The sequence below is a fragment of the Sphaeramia orbicularis genome, chromosome 1 (genome assembly GCF_902148855.1).
Source record: "Sphaeramia orbicularis chromosome 1, fSphaOr1.1, whole genome shotgun sequence".
NCBI lineage: Eukaryota > Metazoa > Chordata > Actinopteri > Kurtiformes > Apogonidae > Sphaeramia > Sphaeramia orbicularis.
This window is the reverse complement of record NC_043957.1, coordinates 13,843,593-13,866,490: the sequence shown is the minus strand read 5'-3', so window position 1 is coordinate 13,866,490 and position 22,898 is coordinate 13,843,593. Positions and strand designations below refer to the sequence as shown.

The following is a 22,898-nucleotide window of genomic DNA, read 5'->3' as shown; positions in this document are numbered from 1 at the left end:
CATTGTACTTGTTTTATTAATTTTGATTTAATGACCAAATTGAAATCCAAATGAAAGCTGAACTAAATAACCCAAACAGTTTGTGGTTTAGTTTGATGTTTTCTTCTGTGTCTGTTTCTAAATTGGTATGTTTCCTTTAAATGTTCCTCCTGAAGTGGTGGCTGAACTGTTATCACATCTTTACACAGGACCAAAGTACACTGAACTTGGTAAGGCCAAAGGTCAGAGGTTAACACAGACTGCCGGTAGATGAAATGATACTGCTGAGAGTGCAGAAGGAACAAAGACAAGTAACAGCAGTGAGGTCTGAAAGAGGAAACAGGATTTAGGACAGAAAAACGTGACAGAAAGAAAGGAAAGGCTTGTCAGATTCTAATCAGCGACAGAAGAACAGAAAACAAAGATATCTGACAAACACTAAAGGTAAAATATGAATCTAACTGATTTCTACATCTGATTAAATCCTGTTGACTGTTGGTATTTGCTGTTCAATGTTGTCACTGTAGGAATTATTAATTGTACAATCATTTCATTTTATTTTAAAACCAACAAAAATTAAAGCATCAATATATAGAGTTCCTGGTTTTCTTAACTATGATGATGCATTCAAGGATAATTTGTTACCCTATTACCCACATTTTTGGCATAGTACTAGAAAAGACAATTTTCAGAATAATGACAGGAAGTAAAATCACACACGTCACATAACACCAACAAGTACAAGAGATGCCAGTCATTAAATGGATGTTTATCTGACCTGACAAATGTCGTTCTGTAATGATCAGGTCAGTGTCCATCAGGTGGTTTTCACAGAAAAAATGGCTTCCAGCTCACCGAAGGACAGGTGAGTAAGAACCAAGGTTGAACTAACTCTGATCAGATCAATGATCTGAGTTTGTTTACTCTGAATTCAGCACCTGGTGAATGAGAAAAGACATTATCAATATTCACTATGGAAACGGGTCAAGAAAAGGCAGAGCCACCATGTTAACTTAGTGGAGACAGACATGTGAGGACATATATGCATGTGTTTGTAGAATGTTTGCCTCAAAAGAAGGAATAAAAAAAAGAAATGGAGGTTAATGTAGTTGAAGAAAAATCAATATACTGACTTATTTAATGCTACATGGTATTGGTGTTTTCTGGTTCCTTATGTGGTAGCCAGCACAAAGAGGATTAAGTTAATTTAATACAATACAATAAAAGTTAATTTAATACAATACAAATCCACAGTGGATCAATTATTATAATAATGGATTGGATGAGCTTTTCTAGACACACAAAGTGCTTTACATTGGATCCATTATTCATTCACACACTCTGGTGATGGTAAACTACATCTGTATCCACAGCTGCCCTGGGGCAGACTGACAGAAACATGGCTGCCAATCTGTGCCAATGGCCGCTTCGACCACAATATTCATACACATTCATACACCAGTGTGAGCGACACTGGAGGCAAGGTAGGTGAAGTGTCTTGCCCAAGGACACAATGGCACATGATGAGGAGCAGGATTCGCCAACCCTCCAGTTATTGAACCACAAGCTCTACCTCCTGAGCCACAGCCGCCCACGCTTTATGTAGTTCTGTAGTCCTTTATGTAGTCCTGATAGGTCATACTGTGGTCACTTCTGATAGGTCATACTGTGGGTCTATTACAGATAGAAGAATCTAGTTCTCATCATACAAACCTTATACATTACAAATATTACAACTCAGTCATTAGTCCAAGATGGAGGACTGAGTGGGTGTGTCTCCATGATTGGTTGACCAGAGTTAATACACCTTTAACCTAGTTATAAACCAAGCTTAAGGCTCCTTGGGCGGTAGCCCAGATAGAAACCAGGCAAAGCGCACAAAATCTCAACACCATGACCTGAGTGGTCTATATACACATACAGCTAAAGCTACAGGAAAGCTAGAAACTGACAGGTTTAACGAAAATCTGATACTTAGGGAAATAATACAAATTTCTTGAGCTTCAACAGCATTTGAAATGCCCATTCTGAGATGTGAGGAAAATGGAGACTGGACTCATAAAGAATCTATTGTACAAGTGCTTTGTGGCCTAACACACCGTGTACCTTTATTTCACCTGTATTCACCTGTCTGTACCCTGTCTGAACCCAGTCTTCATTCACTGCAGGTTCATGGGGGTCTGGCTTATCTTCTTCTTGCTCGGTTTAGGGACACTGCTTCCCTGGAACTTCTTCATGACCGCCACCATGGTGTGACAACATTTCTGGTCTGTTCTTAGCCCACATGAGTCTGAATGTATGATTAACTTGTTTATCATCTTTCCAGTATTTCACCAGTCGTCTGAAGAAGCCCTCATTGGACAGTTTCTCAGCCAATCAGACAGTGGCAGGTGAAGAGCGCAGCATCCTGGAGGCCAAATTCAACAATGTGATGACGCTGTGTGCCATGGTGCCGTTGCTCATCTGCACATACCTCAACTCCTTCCTACACTCACGGTAAGTCCTCCAGCACACCAGTGCAGAAGAAACATGAGGTGTGGGGGTGGGGGTGGGGGTGGGGGTGTTAGACCAACTGAAGTAGCCCCAGATCACATCACTGCCCCTGCAGGCTTGTACTGTAGGCACTAGACAAGATAGGTAATTACAGTGATTTCAACTACAGAATCGTACGGTTTTAATGCAGTGCAACCTGAGGACGTGAAGATCACCTACATCCAGGACTGATTTTCAGTCTCATCCCTTGAGCTCAGAGATTTACACAGATTTTCTAAATCTGTTGATTATGTTAAGTTCTGGAAATGAGATGTGCAAAGACATTGACTGGTGAACCTCTGTCTATCTTTACTTCTGACAGACTGTACCTTTACAAGATGCTCTTTATACTCAGTCATGTTACATGTTACAATTAACCTCATTAGATGTAAAATGTTTATCCAGGTGATTATTTTTTAATGCCAGTTACATTTTTCAGCTTTTTGTTTACCCATTCCAACTTTATAGAGATGTGCTGGTGTTATCAAACTGAAAACTACCAATTTCTTTTCTTAAAATTGAAGATTTTCTCAATTTAAACATTTGATAAAATGTATGTGTTCTGTAAATGAAATAAGACTTGCACATCATTAAATTTTGTTTATATTTGTTTATTAATTTTCTGAACCGCTTTATCCTTGTGAGGGTCATGGGGGGGCCAGAGCCAATCCCAGCTACAATTCTGTTCATCCTGGACATGTCACCAGTTCATCACAGGACTGAGAAATAACCAATCACTGTCACATTCACACCTATGGGCAATTAAGATGAACCACTTAAGTGCATGTATTTGGATGGTTGGAGGAAGTTGGAGGAAGCCTGAGTGGGTAGGTAGGTAGCTAGGTAGCTAGCTAGCTAGCTAGCTAGACAGACAGACAGACAGACAGACAGACAGACAGACAGACAGATAGATAGATAGATAGATAGATAGATAGATAGATAGATAGATAGATAGATAGATAGATAGATAGATAGATGTACTTTATTTATCCCACACATATTCAATAATATAATATCACAGCAAACATGAATAAAGAAAATTATAACACAAGAGCAAACACTATACACTGTACACTATAAATTAGAAGTTTAAAAAGATCTGGGTAGAATCTTGATAATAATTGTAATGTGCTGAAATTGAACTGTAAGGTGCAAAACAAGTTGAAATATTCAAACCGGGAATGTGCAAAAATACATTTAAGTGCAAATGGACCGGACCTCAGACAGAGGTGCGTTTATTGTACAGTGTTATGGAATGATCCTTTCCTGAATTTCCTAAACCTGTATGTTCGACAGTGGAGCTGCAGCAGTCTTTTAGAGAAACTGCTCTGCTGTCTGTCCAGTGTGTGGTGGAGAGGGTGCTCATCATTCTCCTGATGGAGATCAGTTTTTTAAGTGTCCTCCTCTCCACCAAGGTCTCAAAATGGTCTAGCCTCAGACTGATAACAGAGCCAGCCATCTTGATAATTTTATCCAGTCATACCAATGCACACGGGTGAGTGTGCATGCTCTCCCTGTACTCCCCGTACAACACCCATACCACACATGTAATCTCTCAGGTTAGAATTGAACCCAGGACCTTCTTGCTGTGAGGCTAATGACTGCACCACCATGTCACCATCTGTTTTTATTTGTATCACATGTTTTCCAGACTTGGGGTCCTTGTTTAATTGTCATTGACTGACCTAACACTAACCCATTAAGAAGAGAAAACATAATTTGTTGGACTTTTTGGATGCATCCCAAGTTCAGAGGATCCAATCCTAAAGATGATTTAACCATATGTACCAGTAAGGTACACTAAGAAGGTGTTAATGTCTTAAACTAGTCAACACTGAGACTGATTCCTCCATATTTTGGCTGAGTCTTTCATGAACATGATTTATGTTCAGATGTTTGCACCAGATCAGTCACGTTTTTATGTGTATACACTACAGTACTGTTTGGACTGACTACTGTTATGATCCACAATGAAGTCATTATGAAGCCATAATAATGTCATAATAAAGTTATAAACCACTCAGGGTTATAGTCTGAGATAACACCAAAGAGATAACACCAAAATGATTAGGAATGCATTTTCAGTGATAGTCTGTACCCAGACTCCCTTGAGGTCACTATAGCAAAAAAAAACAAAAAACAGTTTCATCAGTTTAGAAGCACCTTCAGTGAGTGGCTGGAGAGTCCTCAGTGTTTTTACTGAATGACTCAAGAGCTCAGATTTACATGTTTAGACATGCTAAACAAAGCTAATGTACTCTAATCTAAGGTTATCAAGTGTAGTCTAATTTTATCTGATTCCATCATTTAAGAACATGTAAGAACTGAATATCAGTTTTTAAATAATCAGTTGCTAAGGCCTTAAGGCCTAATCGTCTGTATCCTAGCACAACATTAAGGGGTTCATAAAGCAGCTTCTGCCTCAGTTCACAAGTTTTCATACTTCTTATAGGAGTAAATCTCTATGGTAATTGACCCTCCACATACTGGATCAAAACATGAAAAACCACTGTTTTCATCTTCATGTGATCATACACTGACCAATAGTCCAGATCCGGCTACTGGATCATGTCGGATTAATATGTTTTATCAGTTCTTTAACCCTTTAACTGATGCAGTGAGGAGCTCCCCATTTCTTAAACACAAGCCCGGATTAACCATATGGGCAACTGGGCAATTGCCCAGGGGCCCGCGACCTCTGAAGGGCCCTGGGTAGCTCGGGCATAACGAAAATATCTGGTTATCTTTTGCTTATAAATGAAACTGTCCACTGCCCGGAGCCATTGCACTGCACAGAAACCCTGCTCCTGCTGTCTGTGACCGTGAGCTGAGACCCTCTCCTCATTGGTCAGTCAAAAAGCGAATCAGCGGTGACGCAAATCAACGTGCGTGCACTGAATGGGATGTGAGACATCAAGAACTACGCGACATACGCGTAGTTCTACGCGACTACGCGAATCAAAACGTTGCAAACGAAAATTAAAAAAGGAGAGGGACATTAAAAAAGCTGAAAATCTAAAGAACATACCTAAAATAGGTAATAAAATCAGGAATGTGAAATTTAAACATGCACTTCCCCATCATTTAGAATACAAATTTTGTATTGGTCAGATAAGTATTTCTTTGAGAGAAATTGATGGTTTTCCAGATGCTTATAGTATTTAGTATATGTAGTATTTAGTATTAAAATGTTTAACCCTTGCCTTGACATGCCTTGAACTGTGATGTGTTTTCTGTTTAAAAGTTAAACTGGGACCGAAATGTTTATTTTAGCAGATTATACTGCATTATATTTATTTTTTCCTTGTGGTGGCTCCATGAAAATGTTGAGATATGTTTATTGTTGAGAGAAAGCAGATTTGAAGATGTTTACACTGCACTTACTTTAACTCTCTTGTTTGAATTCTGAGGTGACAAGGGGATTTCTGTTTAAAATTCATATCTGATTCTATCAGATTATGTTTGTGTTTTGTCTGTGGGCTTTTTCTGACGATTCAATACATTTGTGTTGGCAAAAAGTGTTCTTAAATAAATACTGGATACTTTGGAAATGGTTTCTTATTTATTTTTTGTGAAAATGGAGGACACTTCCCTCTCTTTCTAATGTAGTGGATCAATTTTAGATTATACTGATGCTGATGTGTTTTGTTTTCATATCATCATATGCAAGTGAGTGGCCTTGACAAGAGGCTATAGTGGTGCACTTGTAGTTCTACAAGCATTTACACATTTGTACATCAAAATGCATTTGATGATAGTTAGATATTGAAGTATGGGGTATATGTACATATATTCCTGGAACTTATTCTGTATTTTGCCAGATTATAGGGATCCTGGGGTTGTGATGATGGGGCCCTTGAATATTGTTGCCCAGGGTACAATGAAGTGTTAATCTGGCCCTGCTTAAACATGATAGACGACACATCCTGTGGTCATGGAAAAGATGTCACCATTTCAAAAAGCTGAAATTATTGGCCTGAATCAAAAAAAGAAAACAGCTAATGAAATGCTGACACTACTATTTAAATCATAGAACACCAGAATCAAGACATAAACCTACCTGAGAATCTTTGGGATGCAATGGAGAAGACTTTATATAACCTTTATTGAATCGCAGAATGTACTGAGGTGTAGGCCTCATTTGCAATATAAGTGAGAAAACATGAAACATATTGATTATAGAATATTTGACATGATGACAATGAAAGTAAATTATGTTAGGGTTCAGTGTTGCTGTTCAAAGACTAAATCTACATTTTCCAAGATCAGTAAAAACAGGCTGTACTTACAACCTGAAAACAATCATTTGAGCAGGTTTCATGGATTTTCTTATTAAAAGATAAAAATGTACTGAGGTAAAAGATAAATAAGTGTAGTATAAATAAAATCCAATTTCTATTAGTCCTTATAAAGAGGGAGGATGACCCAACAATGGAATACACTTCACAGTTCTCAACAGTAAAGCAGATGATAAACACCATACTGTGGCTAAAGTATGTACTGTATGTACCATAACCTAAAATTGATAGAAAAATGGCCTGTGTGACAATTAAACTACCATGTAAAAACAAACTTTCTATTTGACTTTAGTCTCCAATTCTTTCACGTTTTAAACTTAGATTCACATCAAGCCACAATCCTACATAGTTATATTCATTTACTCCTTTGATTTTGAAACCATTTTTAGTGAAGATGGCAATGATGTTTTTTATTAAAATTTTAGACTTTTGATAAAGGCAGACAAAAATGAGCAACACAGATTAAACAAGACAGCATTGTCTTAACAGCACAAAGCATGACTATGACTTGAAAAAAGAAGACATGAAGTGAATAAATAAATAACCATAAATGCTTCAATCAGAAGTTAGGAGTGTGTGTCTATGCATAAAACAAATAAAATACAAATGAAATAATGCAAGAAACAAATAAAATAACTGAAGAGCGCCAACTTCACAATCATGTAATTAATTTATCATTAGTTCAATTGATGCAGCCATGGCTCAGCGGGTCGTCCAATAACCAAAGGGTTGGCTGTCCGAATCCTGCTCTGTCCTAGTCAGTCTGTTGTGTCCTTGGGCAAGACACTTCACCCTCCTTGCCTCCAGTGCCACTCACAGTGGCGTATGAATGTGTATGAATGTTTGGTGGTGGTCGGAGGGGCTGTAGGCATGAAGTGGCAGCCATGTTTCTGTCAGCCTGCCCCAGGACAGGTGTGGATATGGGTGTAGTTTACCACCACCAGAGGGGGAATGTGAGAGCGAATGAATAATGGGTCAATAAGGTAAAGAGCTTTGAGTGGCCAAAAAAATGCCATTGAAATCTAATCCATTACTATTATTATTATCATCGGGTTAACCCAATCCTTATATTCAGGTCTAATTTGGCTTTTCCAGTGATGAAGGTTCACTCTCCAGCTGATATAAAACCAACAGACACACCTGAATGATACAGGTACAGGTACATCAACCTGTCCTGAACTGTTTTACTGACTTAGAACAAGTCCATATTGGATGTTTTTACTTTTCCAACACAGATTATTTAGTAGTAAACCCACCTTATGAAGATGGACAGGTGTAAAACAGTATCGATATAGTGTCTTCTAATGTGCACCCATTGTAAACCAGCCTACATTTAATATCAGAATTTTCCAAACATTCAGTTAAGTCCTTTCACCAGATGAATCTTATGTTTTCACAGTGACTAACAATGACCTTAACCCTTAACAGTGACCTTAACCGTAACAGTGACTTCAACCCTTCAGAATGACCTTAACCCTTAAAGGTGCAGGAGACTTTCGTGACCAATTTTTCATCAAATCTGTAAAACCTCAGTCATAGCCTAAGTATCACGAATCTGCAAGTCTTTCTGTGATTACTCACCTGAATCTCTAGCATTACGGTGAATAGTTTCGAGGAACAAAACCATGTGTTTACATTCAGAGCCAGGAGGTAACTCGGGCATCTTCGGAATTTTTCGTTGCGATGTGCATTGTGGGAAAAGGAGGCAATGCAAGAGATTCAGGTGAGTAATCATGGAAAGACTTACAGATTTGTGATACCTAGGCTATGACTGAGGTTTTACAGATTTGATGAAAAATTGGTCATGAAAGTCTCACGCACCTTTAACAGTGACCTTAATCCTTAAAAGTGACTTAATCCCTTCAGAGTGACCTTAACCCTTCAGAGTGACCTTAACCCTTAACAGTGACTTTAACCCTTAACAGTGACCTTAACCCTAAATCCAGGTACTACAGATTTACAGTGTGTTTGGAAGGTCATCAAAACTTCTCCTCTCCCCTCATCCACATAAAACAGAGGGTTACAGGGAAGGTTTGAGTGAATCTGATGGATAGCTTGTGAAATTTTCCTAACTTACAAAAATTTCCTCCCTTTTCACCACTTGTTTAGTCATGTTGGGACAGATGGAGATTTTGCATCCATTCCATACAGCTGCCCGGTCCTGATATCTCTGTCTATTGGCAGTAAACACCCTCTCTCTCTTCCAGTAGGTGTGCCTACCGCTAGCCATCTGCCTCTGCAGTTCTCTTAGTCATAATGGTCGGATGGTGTAGCCAGAACTTGGCAGTTGAATTAAGCAATAAGCATAGAAAACTAAGGGAAAGTTGGTGATTTGCCTGGAGGCTCATGTCAAGCAGCCATCTTGGTGAAATGACTTACATGACTCCTAACTTGTCATTGTGTCATCTGCATAAAGATGAATTTTGCGGCCAGGTACGGAAGAGACAATGTTACTTATATAAAGGGTAAACAACACAGGTCCCAGTACTGAGCCTTGTGGGACACCTTTACTGATCTCGTCCTATAGCTATGTTCTGCTGTCTGCCCATAACATAACTCCGGTAAGCAATTCTGTCAAAGCCAATACTCTGAGGAGAGGAGAGGTCAGTGGACAGACCTGCGGAGTGTTTGTGTTTGGAGCGCCGAAAATATCATTTAAGACAAGTGGAGATAGTGTTATATTATGTGTTCCTAAAACCTGACTGAGTTGATAGTACAGAGTGGGCAGAATTGAATAGTTTATGCTAACAGTTCAAAAGTGATTGGAATATTTTTGACAGACAAAATTATTTAGAAAGCCAAAATCAAAAGTTTTCACCACCTTTAAAGAGGTTACATGAGCTCTTTCCATTTCCTTGGGGACAGATCTTGTTAAAATCCAGAGATTAGATTACCAGGTCTCAGACAGAAGTTAAACATCAGGAACTGAGTGTGTCACAAAGATTCTAAGATTAGCATCGAAATTATGCCAATGTGAATGTGTTCTGTAATCAAACATAAATGCACCCCAGTGAGGGGAATGGGTAATTAAACAATGTAATCATGATCAGAATACTGAACAACAATGGGGTTGTTTTTCCATCAGGTTGTAATGGAGCTAGCACAAAGGCTGAACCCAAATGCAAGACCAGAACGCAGATGACCAATTGAGAGTGTTTATTAAACACAATCACAGTAGGAAAAACACAGCACAGAATTGTTAACACGTCTGTGAAGGCGTGTGCTTCTGGACTCTTCGTTCGGGCTGTGAGCGGGGAATGCGGGTGGACAGCACGGCCAAGCCGGAGGAATCCCGACAGCACCCCGACTAGGGCAAAACAGAGGATAGTCAAAAAACAAGCCAGGTCAAACACAGGAGGGCAATTCAGGAGGCAACGGGACATGAGGGATAGGCTACTCACGGTCAAAGTCCAGGCGAGGGTCGAAACACAAGGTAACACGTTGGAGGCTGAGGTAATCAGGGAATAGGCAGGATCAGAAGTCGATGTACGAACCAGGTCAGAACCAAACGAGTAGGCAGACGAGGAACAGGCAGAATCGGAGGTCGGAAGGCAAAACGGGTCAAAACGGACAGACAGACTGACAGGTATCCAAAAACGCTGGTAAGTGAGCACACAAAGGTAGAACACAAACTGGCAAAGGAACAGGGGAAAACACAGGGTTTAAATACACAAGAGGGCGGGAAGACAATTGGACACAGGTGGAGATAATCAGGGAGGAGTCAGGTAATAAGGAGCAGGTGAAACAATCAAGGAGGGGAAGTAAAGACACCAGACATGACACAAGAGGGAAACTTAACAAAATAAAACAGGAAATGACAGACAAAACAGAAAAGACAGACAAATCCAGACACTGTCTGGGAGCAGACATGACACAGGTTAAGCCTAACCCTAAACCAATTTTTTCTGATGTGTGTCAACAGGATTCCTCAGCGGCTGCGGGTGATGGGTAGTCTGATCATCATCATGGCTGTCTTCATGGTCACTGCTGTCCTTGTCAAAGTCCAAATGGACCCACTGCCCTTCTTCATTGTTACCATGGTGAAGATCATCATTATAAACTGTGAGTGTTAATCCGTTTATTCATTGTTTGTGGCTTTTCTACTTGGCAATCTGTTTATCTGTTTGCTTGTTCACAGCGTTTGGGGCTATTCTGCAGGGCAGTCTTTTCGGGATGGCCGGGTTACTTCCAGCTTCGTACACCACACCCATCATGAGCGGCCAGGGTCTTGCTGGAACATTTGCTGCCTTCGCTATGATATGCGCCATCGCAAGTCAGATCATGTGATCAACTCTGTTTGATGTTTTATTAAAGGGCACTAGAGGCCAGTTCCATAGAGGCAGTTTACTAAACAGGCCAGGCCTATGTCAGTCACTTAAATTCATTCTCAAAAGATAAAGGGAGGAACCTCAGCTTAGTTAGGGTTCGAGTAACCCCAAATCAATAAACTTCTTCTGGAGAGCTATCATTGATTAACATTAATTAACCAGCATTTAGTTGTTTTATGGAACCAAATCAATGAACACTGAATCTGACTGGTTAGTTTGATAAACTCACCTTATGGATCAGATCATAAGTCTTTGTTCTCTGAATCAGACCCAACAGGCCCTGCATCATCTTCTGTTGCTAATCAAGTGCGGTCCTGATGCCATCGTTCTACTCAGAATCAGTGTGGTTACGGGTTTGTTCAGATTAAACAGACTAGTACTGAAAACAGGTGACAAATCTGCTTGACACCTGCTACCATCTCAGTCACGGAAAAAATTCTTAGACCATCAAAAGTCATCGAAAACAATGGTTATGCAATCAAGTACTAACTCCTGTGTGTATCATGTGACTAAAACAGACAGAAAAGAAAACATGGAATGTTTAAAAGCACTGTTTTTGTCAGTACAATGCCATAGCTATTGATGTAAGAACTGAAGTGATTTTGGTTATTATCAAGAAAACATGGAAAATGGATAGATATCAGCTCTGAAATTAAACTTTTATGAGTTATTTTTGTTGTTATCATTATGTTTATCTAAATAAATGTACCTTTAGTTGTACCAGACATTAAAATGAACAAAGAATTGAAGAAAACAAGGGGCGGTCTAATAATTTTTTTCCGCGACTGTATAAAGCACATCAGAATTTTGTTGTGTATACTCTGTTTACACAATGGTAATTAAACAAATCTTGAATCTTGAAATCCAAAACATGGATAGGTCTAGAGCAACATATTTCTCTGTGAAATACTAAGCAATATGTGGAAATTAAAAATAGAATACAGACTGCTCAACTCATCCAAATTATTAATGCATTTTTCATTGTCCTAATGTAACCGGTGGTGTTGGACTCTGCGTCGTTCTTTTTAATGACCAGACCTGCACATACGTCTTTGGAGGCAGTCTCCATTTATTTTTCTTCGGCTGACAAGTGACAAAACACAAAAACCTCCGGTCAGCGACCCCTGTAAAACCTACTCCTCTCCCACAGAAATCTGGAACAAAAGGGCGTACATTAAATTATTAAAACAAAATACAGCATACCTGACAAATGACAAAACACAAAAACCTCCAGTCAGCGAAACCAAATGATAAAGAAATGTGTTTAAGCACATTATAAGCACCTGATACAGCCTGAACTATCCGGTTCATGTAAAAAAAAATCTAATTAACAGAGGCTAAACCAAAAATTTTCACAAACTGCACGGCTGCTTATCTCTCCCACAGAAATCCGGAACAAAAGGGAAGAGGCAAAGGCGCAAAAACTCCGGTTATACATGCAGTGTCACACTGTAAATCACTCACTGGGGAACAGACCCAAACCAAAAGTTCCACACACTGACCCGGAGGCCCACAATGTCAGGTGCCAACCAAAAGAAAGGAAAATAAATTGAACAGATTTTGTGTAATTATAACAATACACAATATCATATATATACCCACATTGCTGCGAAATAATTGACTCTGTTACACTCACTCCCCTAGAATTACACAAAAGTCTGAGGAGCAAAAAAATCCACAAAAATACACTGGCCTTAGAGAAAACTAACAAATGACATGAATCAGTGATATAAGCTTCCCACTTAAAGGATAAAAGAATGAGAGATCTGCTCGGCACCTAGCAAGACCTCACAGTACTCCACAGACAAGATGAGATGCCTTATACACCACACATACACAGGCCTACGATGTGGGAAAGTGAGAAGAAAAAAAAAAAAAGAAAAAAAAAAAGTTTTTGCTTAAAATGGTTCAATAGATAACATATAACATAACACTATAATAAGAGAAAGAGCAGCTTAGCATAACACGCTACCCTGATTCCCACATTTCACACATGAAGAACAGAATGGGGGCCTGACTGAACCCCTAGAACAGACTCAAGTTGTGCCATGGACTCAATCCAGCGGCACACTAGTTTAATGACTCTGCCAAACCGTGAGGTAAGTTGGCCATCAGTATCAGACGTTTGAGGCGGATCGGCAAGCAGTGGTCGTAGTAGCAGGGCTGGGGAAGCTGTTGGTGGGTCCAGAGCAGTGGCAGGGCCACTAGCAGCAGGGGAGTCTGCTACAGAGGGAGGTGGTAGACATCCAGAATTAGGGCCCTCATCAACAGAGAATTGCTCACAGACCCATGAGGCAGTGCGGCCATCATCCCAGTCATCAACACACGACAGAGAATCAGCAAGGGATGGCTCAGCCGTTGCAGCTGCTGTGCTCAAACCAGGCATGTCCGACTCATACCAATCAGATCCAGGGAGAGCATTGGTCATAGCAGGGGTGGGCATAGACATGGGAGAATCATCATCTAAGACTTCCACCAGCGGAAGGAAGTTGACCTGCAGAGGTCTTAATGCTCTCTAGTGGTGCTTTAGCGGAAGGCTCAGGAGTTTTGTTGAGAACACATCTGTGGCAGTGCTTACGGACATCCTTCTCCATGTCACACCAGAAGAAGCGCTGGTGAGCCAGAGAGTGTGTGGGGCTGACCTTGATGACCAGCACGATCATGAACACCCGACAATGCATCTGCCTTTAGGGACTCAGGCACAACAAACTGGAACCTCTTCTGTTTGGTCAAGGGATCATTTGCGACCCTATAGAAGATGCCATCCAGAAGGGTTAACTTATCCCATTGCTTCAGGACTTTCTGAGTTGGCTGAGTCTCATTGCAGCGCTCACGCCTGGAAGGTCTGCGCTTCCTGCCAACATAGTGAGCGACCCTTGAGATGACTGGGTCCTGCTGCTGGTGTGACTGAAGCTCAGCAAGGGACAAGGAGAGCAACATGTCCTGGCCAGGAGGTCCCAAAGTGGTGAGGTGGTCAGCCAGGGAAGCTGCTCACTGCCTGGGAGCAGAGTCCCACTCATCCAAAGAGGGAAGAAGAGAGGAGACCTCATCTTCAGACATTGAGCCTTGAACTCAAGGCTGCTCACAGGCGTCAAGCTTGGGCAGAGTAAGAGGGACCACCCAGTGACTGTGGCTGGCATGTGAGGCGGAACACATCCTGCACACATCCATCACTGACGTCACACACCTGGTCGAGTAACTCAGAGTAGGGTTCGCACAGCAACCACTGCCTCAAAGGCTTCACAAATGGGTCTCTACTGAGGGCATCTGCCACCACATTCCGCCAACTAGGAATGTGTTTGATCTCGAAGGAATAAGGAGCCAGCTTAGAGTCCAAACACTGCTCACAGGTGTCAAGCTTGGGCTTTGTCAGGATGTATGTGAGGGGATTGTTGTCAGACCAGACAGTGAATCTGTTACCCTTGAGCCAGTGGCTGAACTTATCACAGACTGCCCACTTCAAAGCCAAGAATTCTAACCTGTGACCGGGATAGCCTGACTATGACTGAGGGTTTTGCTCGCAAAGGCGATGGGTCTAGCCTTCTTCTCACCAGCAGGGAGGAGTAGACGGCAGGAGCTGGGAGTTAGCGGGCAGGAGCCGGGAGTTAGCAGACGGGACTCGGGTGTTAGCAGGCAGGAACCGGGTGTTAGCGGGCAACAGCCGGGAGATAGCAGACAGAAGCCGGGTGTTAGCAGCTGTACCCCGGGGACCAGACGGGCACTGATCGTGGATGCAACGGGTCGTAACGGCACCAAGTGTAACCGGTGGTGTCGGACTCTGCGTTGTGTTCTTTTTAATGACCAGACCTGCACATACATCTTTGGAGGCAGTCTCCATTTATTTTTCTTCGGCTGACAAGTGACAAAACACAAAAACCTCTGGTCAGTGACTCCCATAAAATATACTCCTCTCCCACAGAAATCCGGATCAAAAGGGCATACATTAAATTATTAAAACAAAATACAGCATACCTGACAAATGACAAAACACAAAAACCTCCGGTCAGCAACCCCCGTACAACATACTCCTGCACAAACCAAATGATAAAGAAATGTGTTTAAGCACATTATAAGCACCTGATACAGCCTGAACTAGCCGGTTCATGTAAAAAAAATCTAATTAACAGAGGCTAAACCAAAAATTTTCACAAACTGCACAGCTGCTTACCTCTCCCACAGAAATCCAGAACAAAAGGGAAGAGGCAAAGGCGCAAAAACTCCGGTTATACATGCAGTGTCACACTGTAAATCACTCACTGGGGAACAGACCCAAACCAAAAGTTCCACACATTGACCCGGAGGCCCACAATTTCAGGTACCAACCAAAGGAAATGAAAATAAATTGAACAGATTTTGTGTAATTATAACAATACACAATATCATATATATACCCACATTGCTGCGAAATAATTGACTCTGTTACACTAACTTTTGTTTGGAATTGGGATGATACATTTAGCTAAACTAGAAGCACTCGGAGAGCGCAGACCTCCGCCAAGGCTGATCAGTGGCCCCCCCGTGGGCCCCCCCACGCCAAGGAGGTTGTGTTTTTGCCAGGGTTTGTTTGTTTGTTTGTCTGTCTGTTTGTCTGTCCGTTAGTGTGCAACATAACTCAAAAAGTTATGGACAGATTTTGATGAAATTTTCAGGGTTTGTTGGAAATGGGCCCCCCCGTGGGCCCCCCCACCCCCGATCACCACCAAAATTTAATCATTTCTTCCTTATCCCATTTCCAACAAACCCTGAAAATTTCATCAAAATCTGTCCATAACTTTTTGAGTTATGTTGCACACTAACGGACAGACAAACAGACAGACAAACAAACAAACAAACCCTGGCAAAGACTTAACCTCCTTGGCGGAGGTAATAATCACAAATCTTCATTCGGAGTACACAAAACTATATGTTTTCTCCACATTTAGAGAGATTGAGTTTTACTGTTGCAGTAGTTATAGGAGACTAAATGTTGTTCAAAATTGTTTTTTTTTTTTTTTGTTCCTTCAGGTGGTTCTGAGCTGCAGGATGCAGCTTTTGGATATTTCATCACAGCCTGCGTTGTCATTTTTGTCTCCATCCTATCCTACATTATGCTTCCAAAACTGGTAACACACCTGGAGCTCGCAATATGTCCTAGCATCCCTGAACTATAATGTCACACAAACAGGAAATGATGCTCTGTCATTGTCTTTTCAATAAACCTCAGCATCTTTCACATGCTTTCATGGAAAAGTGAGAGACAACCTGATGAACACTATACACATAATTTATGAATGGCTCATATACAGTATCGTAGTTTTGTTGAGCTACACTTTTATTTTTATGATATACAGTAGAGGGAGATGTGGCAGTAAACAACCATCAGACAGTCGATTAACAAACAGCTGATAACTACCAGCTACGAGAAACAAACTTGTCAGTGTTCTGTCAAAACAGAATTCAGATGAAATATAGAGTGAGACAAGAGACACCAAGACACAAAGTAAACTGACAAAGACACAAAATAAAACAGGAAATAACCCATGAACAGTGACAAAAGTACGTGAACTTTGTGTTCTGTGTTTTGTAGGAGTTTTTTCAGTTTTATCAAAACAGAAAACAGAACACTGGTGAGAGGGAGAAGTCATTACAGCTGAACACAGGTAACAGCAAACCAACAAAAGTGAATTTCAGCATGAGTCTGGTGTTAGTAGGACATCCACAATGAATCAGTTTACCTCAAGAAAGTAAAAAGATAATCCATGCAATGACTGATGAATGATAGTTGAATCCTCTCCTTTTTATTTGCAGTGAACACAGATGATGGAGAAGATGAGCAACACAAGCAAAGTGTCTCCATGACTAAAATCTTCTGCAAGGTTAGAAAGATGACAAGGCTCAAAACTAGAAATTACATCTGTGTTCTATTGTTAATTTTTCATTAGAATATAATAAAGGGGTGGGACAGATTATCTATGCAGGCACATTAGTGTATTCCTCTTATAGTGCATTATTGATCCACTGATTGCAAATATTAACCCTTTAGGTACCAGAGTTTTTTTTTTTCTTTTTAATATTCAATTTTGATATCAAGATTTCAAAAAGTTGTCTGTTTCATTCAGTTATATTGCTTGTCACAATATTGCGACTTTGGTGCTTAAATGGTTACCATTTCGATTAAAAATCATGGGACATGGGGATGTGTCTGTTTCTAGTCTCAACTGGAACATTTGACACAACCTGGGTCTAGACCAGTTCTTATTTCTTATCAGTTCCCAGCCCAGATCTACACTGTGCTTATGTGATCTGCGGGGGTCACAATCTCCATCCAGTATATAGGACATGTCGAATTGACACCACAATGCCAAGATTAAATACAAGAATTCTTCTTGTTTTTGTATCCTTTTAAGCATACACTTAGGGAAGCTTTATGACATGGCTGATTATGTTGAAATTTCATCATCATGTAATGATCATGATGTCATTTGCTAAAAGTATTGTTTTTATTTCTGGATCATATTGTGGGTTCCTTTGCAGTTCCTAATCTCATTATTTTTTCTGCATTTTGATTGGTTTTCAGAAAATGACAACACTGCATAATTTCTTAGCCTATGGGGATGGTAAGTGATGAGGTAGTAACCGTTGTGTGATTTTCCTGTTTCCGGGTCCAAAGATGTGCAGCTCACTGTGCAAATGGCTGAGTCAGTGACTGTTTTTTCCATCACAAGCTACTTTTGTGATGTGCTGGAGTGGGTGAAAAAGGGTTTGAACCCTTTTGAGTTGACCCTTGTTAGTTCTGCAGTCATTAACAGCTTTTCAATGTTATTCAATTGTGTTTTGTCTTAAGTTCTTGAAGACCACTGTGCACAGACATAAATTATTACTTCATTTACCTTCCACTGAACTGGACAGAACAGATAAACCTTTTTTCTGGAAGAACTTAACTCAAGTATCTGACCATAATTATTATTATATTGTATGTAATAAATGCTTAAAACAGTGTTATTAAGAAGATAAAAAGGACTTGAATTTTTTAGCATATTTATTTTGAAAAACTGTAAATGTCTACAACAAAACTTTATGAGATTACAAAAATATGCTTTATAAGCAGAAAACTAAAAGGATAGCTTTTCATCAACAGGAAAGTGATAGAAGGAAAGTTCTGGGCATGTCTCACAGCCATTAAAGGAGTGATATTTTGCTTTTTTTTTTTTTCTTTTAATAGAATTATGCATTTTAAAACATTTCCCTGTGGTCTACACAAACTGTAAATGCTATGCTTGGGTCTGAATTCTGCATTAATTCAACTCCACAGGCCCACCTTCAAACCCATATCTGAGTAATAACAGGAGACAAGTCATTTTGAGCGCTGGTCCTTTAAATCCAAATGAGCCACTTCACGCCCCACCCCTTCCAGGTTGTTGATCATGCTTTCTGTCCCATTCAGCCACTTGTGTTTGTTAATAAAACCAACAACTGAACATTTTAGGTAGTTTCAGTATGGACTACAACCGCTGCAGCTGAGAAACAATTATGGTGTACTTGGAGAAATGTTCGTCAGAAGTGTTGGCCTTATATGTGCAAATGTCGTGACGTAACTAGTTATAAAACACAACAAATTAAGAAGAAATTAAAACGGGTTGTAGAAATCCACTCGATTTTTGCCAAAATGAATATAAAGATAGCTTTGCAGCACCTGGAGGGTTCAAATTCAAACTTTATGAACTATTAGGGTCCAAATACACAAATAAATCTACCAAAGACTAATAAAAGTGGGTTTAGCAAAATATGACCCCTTTAACACAGAGCGGCACATAGCCCTGTGGGATGGTGAACCAGTGTTATAGAGTAGGGAAAATGTGGCGCATTCTGTTTGGACCCAGAAACAGGAAAATTACGTGAAGGTTACATCACATCCCCATTCTGTTAAAAGTGAGATGTCCCTTTAGAGGTGACACCTGCAGACGATGTGAAGGAGGACTGACCTTTGACCTCTGTACTTCAGATTTGGCCTCTGGCTCTGTCAGTCTGCTTTGCTTTCACCGTCACCATTGGAACCTTCCCCGCCATCACTGCTGACACCAAGTCTAGCATCACTGATGCAGGAGCCTGGGGTCAGTGAAAGCATCACCTCTACTTCAGTTTTTGAAATAATACAGTTTAGATCATGTATAAAAATGCACATGATGTCACAAATCTAGCTGACCAATCTGATGTGTGTATCATTTCTGAGTAATTCATTTCAATTGGAACACATTAAAGTGAATGAAATTCAGCTTGTTTTAAATCCCTGCATGTTTTTCTTTGGACATTCATAGAGTTTTACTTCATCCCTGTGTCGTGTTTCCTGCTCTTTAACCTGTGTGACTGGGGCGGGCGGAGCCTAACAGCCATCTCCATGTGGGTGAGTTTCATTTATATGTGGATGTTAATCATCAACAAAGAAGTCTGTCAGAGTCCAAGCATGACACGTCCATGTGTCAACATTCATTTATGTTGTGTGTGTGTGTTTTCAGCCAGGTAAAGACAGTCGGCTACTGCCGCTGCTCATCGCTGCTCGTGTCATCTTTGTGCCACTCTTCATGCTGTGTAACGTTCAGCCTCGCTTCCACCTGCCTGTCTTCTTTGTCCATGACGGCTGGTTCATTGCCTTCATGGTCCTGTTTGCATTCAGTAACGGATACCTGGCCAGTCTCTGCATGTGCTTCGGACCAAAGTAAAAGCCCAGATCAATTATCAGTTTTCAATGCAATAGATCGATGGTTGTGATTCAGCACCTTTTCTCTTCATTAAGCCTCAGTTTTTCTAGACAATATCTATTTAATATTTTTTCTTTAACAAAAAACTAAAAAAAAAAAACAATAACCAGAATAATTACCATTGGATAATAATGTATACTGATGTTAAATAATTTTGTAATTTTGTTCTCAGCGGGGACTGAATAAGTTCTTATTTTATGCCACAGAATTTAAATAAATCTCAGAACATATAATAGATGCTTTTTCATTATATCTGACCTTTAATAAAAATTATTTGAATGTTTTTTTACAAGGAGTAACAATGCATAAAATATCAATGAATATCATGCACATGTTTTTACAGGAAGGTTCTTCCACATGAAGCTGAAACTGCCGGTGCTGTCATGGCCTTTTTTCTGTCACTGGGTTTGGCTCTGGGAGCAGCACTGTCCTTTCTCTTCAGGACACTGGTTTAACTGGAAATCCAAACATTGGCCACATCCCACACATGGTCCAGTTCCTGAGACAATCATTGGGACTTTAGGAGACCTTGACCGAGTCATCAAAATAAAAATTCACTCTAAAGGGGTTTGTTCTTTGCCATCAATGTCACAGAAGTAAGAAATATTTATTTAAAAAAGTATGTCATGAAAATATAATGAACTTGTAAATTCATGTCATGTGGTTTTAACTTTCATTTTCCATTGTGTCCAAAAACATTAAAGAAGCAGTCTGAATGTAAATTAATATTTATATACTTATTTTCATCAAAGTGTAAGAACATTAAACATGAAAGATGACCTTTCTCTTCCCCTGGGGGGGGGGGGGGGGGTCAGGGGTTAAGTAAAGGATTGATAACTGGTCTCCCATCACAGGGTTAGGGTTAAGCTTAAGGAGCAGGGCTAATAAACACCATCACATATTTAGACTTTTCAGTCCAACGGAAGGTGCTAGAGAGTTGGGACCTTGACCAATACTCCCCATTAGAGGTAAGCATTCCAGTGGTTGGAACCCCATGTAATGTCAGAGCTTCTGTTCTGGAAATATTCCTGTTTTACTTCCGGAATGACAAGTATCTCAATAATTCCAGGTCAAAGTTCATCCATTCAAGTCAATAAGCAATGTGAAAATTTTACTGCGGGGGATGCTATCTGGCACTACTGGGGATGCACTTTGAACATGCATCAGACCTTTTGGAGTCAACTGGACACCTCTTTGAGTGATATATATTTTCTGGAACCTAGGTGGCTGTCTCGAGTCAGATTTTGACCAAAGTTGGGAATCAAGTTCACCTAGGCTTAGGAAAAGGTTTATAAACCAGTCTCTCCTTGGGGGGACTGGACTTGCATGGCCCATCCTTGTAGAGTTCACTGCCCCAAGACCCCTTCTTCTCATCTAAACAGAGGCGAAGCATTCACCTTCTGCAGCAGACGAATGTCCACTTTTTATGAGTTTCACCCATGACCATGAATCATTTTAAAGTTGTCTCTATTTAAAATTTTAAAACGTAATATATTAATCAAAATGAAATTAAATAAACTAAATGAACTGAACATTTTTAAAAATCAAAATAAATGATTTTTTTTTTTTTTTTTTAATATTCAACCTCCCAAAAAAACTCAATCCAAAAATGTTCCCATTGCAATGTTTCTATCTTTCATGGTCTTCTTTCAGTGTGGGTAATGTTTCTCTCTCCACTGTCAGAGAAGAAATGAGTTTTCTGCAGCTGTTCCTTTTTTATAACCTCAGTCAGCCCTTCCTACTCTGTTATGTATAACAGTGTTTTATTGTTTCATGTCATTCTCTTAGAGTTGGGGTTAGTAGTTAAGGTTTGGCTAGGTTGCGAAATGGGGAGGAGAGAGGAAAGGGAAAGAAGGGCTGAGGTGGAAGGGGAAGGGGCTGGTAGCTGCTCCTGGTTCCATGTCTTACCCAGTGGGTGAAAAAAAAAGTTTTTTGTTTAGGGTTAAGGTGCATGGTTCAAGCCGCTGGCGGTTGTAGTCCCCAGTCTCTTAATCCACAGCCTCTTTGCTCTCTTTCTCTGTGGTCCAGTTGGCACTTGCCTTTAGGCTGGAGATGGTGTGGTGCTCAAGAGAGTGCTGTTGAAAATGTTTTGGATGGTAACTGTTGTTTCCTGAAGAGGGGATTGAGGAAGTGATCTATGTATTGAGTAATGTTGTATGATGTGCTATTGGAGTCTGAAACTTGTACTTTTTTTTCCTTGTATTAGTTAAGTTACTGAATTCTAGAGTATTTACTTTGCTGTGCTGGCTGTGTCCACCCTGTTCCTATATTTGAATTTTGTCCATAAATAATTTTATATCTAGCTAATGTCCAGTAAATGTTTATGACACAATACCAAAGGAGAGACAAACAAACAAAGACACAAGGAAATGTGAACCACCAATTGGACAAATGTGAAACATTCACACTTGTCTTCATTTCACCTTGAATCTACAGTCGTCCTCAAATTTATTCATACCCCTGCCATTTTTTGTGATTTTTTGTTTTTGTGATGAAATGGATGAGTTTCCTCAAGTTTATTTGTGATTTGTATGTGGTAGACAAGTGAGGGAATAACAACAAACAATACTTGGAGAAATACTTTATTTCAGGAGTATTTTATTAAAGGATTTCCAAAAAACACTATGTTTAAAATTATTCATACCCTAGGTTAACTAAGTCCAATGTCTTTTCTTAATAGTCAATAGAGTAGCCTTTGTTCTTGGTAATGGTTCCTGTAAGTGTCCACAGGTTCTCTTCTGTCTCCTGTGGGATTTTAGTCCACTCTTCCTAGACCAAAGCCTCCAGCTGGGTCTAGTTGGATGGTTTCCTACCCATCACTCTGGTCTTTGGCTCCCTCCACAGATTCTCTACATGACTTAGGTCAGGACTTGGACTGGGTCATGTCCTTGAACCACTACTGTACTATCTTGGTGGTATGCTTGGGGTCAGTGTCCTGCTGGGACATCCAATCAGAACCAATCTGGAGTTTCTCAACACTTTCACACTGTCATCCAGGATGTTGATATAATTATGTTAAATTCATG

At 40.2% G+C, this 22,898-nt stretch overlaps 1 protein-coding gene across 1 annotated transcript; it reads left to right on the top strand.

Moving 5' to 3' along the window:
- Positions 1-322: 322 nt before the first annotated feature.
- Positions 323-20,431, top strand: LOC115429265 (equilibrative nucleoside transporter 1-like). Its single transcript, XM_030148609.1, has 13 exons — positions 323-423; positions 786-844; positions 2,148-2,229; positions 2,306-2,475; positions 10,732-10,871; positions 10,948-11,082; positions 16,142-16,239; positions 16,704-16,776; positions 16,925-16,992; positions 19,119-19,227; positions 19,432-19,517; positions 19,630-19,829; positions 20,216-20,431. Exons 2-13 carry the CDS (start codon positions 819-821, stop codon positions 20,325-20,327), a joined length of 1,299 nt encoding a protein of 432 aa, XP_030004469.1. The 5' UTR covers positions 323-423; positions 786-818; the 3' UTR covers positions 20,328-20,431.
- The last annotated feature ends 2,467 nt before the right edge of the window (positions 20,432-22,898 follow it).